We start from the raw sequence: 1,019 nt of genomic DNA on the forward strand, positions 1-1,019 counted from the left end.
GGGATGACCGGCACGGGGACACACGGCACTGGCGAGAAGAAGGCCGTCATGGAGAACATCAAGGACAAGCTCCCTGGTGGCCACGGTGACCACCAGCAGACCGGTGGAGCCTACGGGCAGCAGGGACACACCGGCACGGCGACGCATGGCACCCCGGCCGGCGGCGGCACCTATGAGCAGCACGGTAACACTGGAATGACCGGCACGGAGACGCATGGCACCACGGCCACCGGCGGCACCCATGGGCAGCACGGACACACGGGAACTACTGGCACTGGGACACACGGCACCGACGGGGTCGGCGAGAAGAAGAGCCTCATGGACAAGATCAAGGACAAGCTACCTGGACAGCACTGAGCCCGGTCTGCCCGCGGCCGCTACCCTTGCAGAATAATAACCCCACCGTGTATAAGTTGATTGAGTCTAGTTCACCTAGCTCACTTGGTCGTTGGAGGAGAGAATGTATTATGTATCTTGTTTAAAGTTTTCACGGACAACAATGTGTTCACGGTTTCCGTCTGTTTACACTCTGTCGTGCAAATTTCCTTTTTGTTCGTTTTCTTTTGTCCATCTTATCCGACAGACAGACGCAGCGACCACTGTCAGATCAAAGTCCGGGTTAATCTCAATCCTACATGGCATGACCACATTACAGACCAACCCTACTATAGATCAACCACCGAGTCGCAGCACAACCTCAATCAGCAGGGCTTCAGCTTGCAGCGCCTTGTTTACAGAGCCGCCTTCTCAGCGCCTTCCGGAAAACCTGCACCAGCAGCTTGAAATTGCTAAGTGCTAACGATTACGAAAAGAGGTCGGCAGGAAGCAAAATGGCCGAGACAGAATACGGCAACGGCGACGTGGCCAAACAGGCATCCTACATTGTACTAGTGCTTAGCGCAAAGCACATACAATGAATACGGAATCACCCTCTAAATCCTCGCTCTTTTTACCCATTGTCCTTGGAATACATGGCCAAACAGGCATGTCAACAATGTTGAAAGAAATCTTGCAACTAC

At 53.7% G+C, this 1,019-nt stretch overlaps 1 protein-coding gene across 1 annotated transcript in view; it reads left to right on the plus strand.

Moving 5' to 3' along the window:
• LOC123138917 (cold shock protein CS66-like) overlaps positions 1-525 on the plus strand; it is a gene marked incomplete in the record, with an annotated part of 1,850 nt that extends 1,325 nt beyond the window's left edge. The window contains 1 exon segment of the mRNA XM_044558765.1: positions 1-525. Coding sequence (XP_044414700.1) covers positions 1-357 — 357 coding nt within the window.
• Between the last annotated feature and the right edge of the window lie 494 nt (positions 526-1,019).

This window comes from Triticum aestivum, chromosome 6B (assembly GCF_018294505.1).
Source record: "Triticum aestivum cultivar Chinese Spring chromosome 6B, IWGSC CS RefSeq v2.1, whole genome shotgun sequence".
Lineage (NCBI taxonomy): Eukaryota > Viridiplantae > Streptophyta > Magnoliopsida > Poales > Poaceae > Triticum > Triticum aestivum.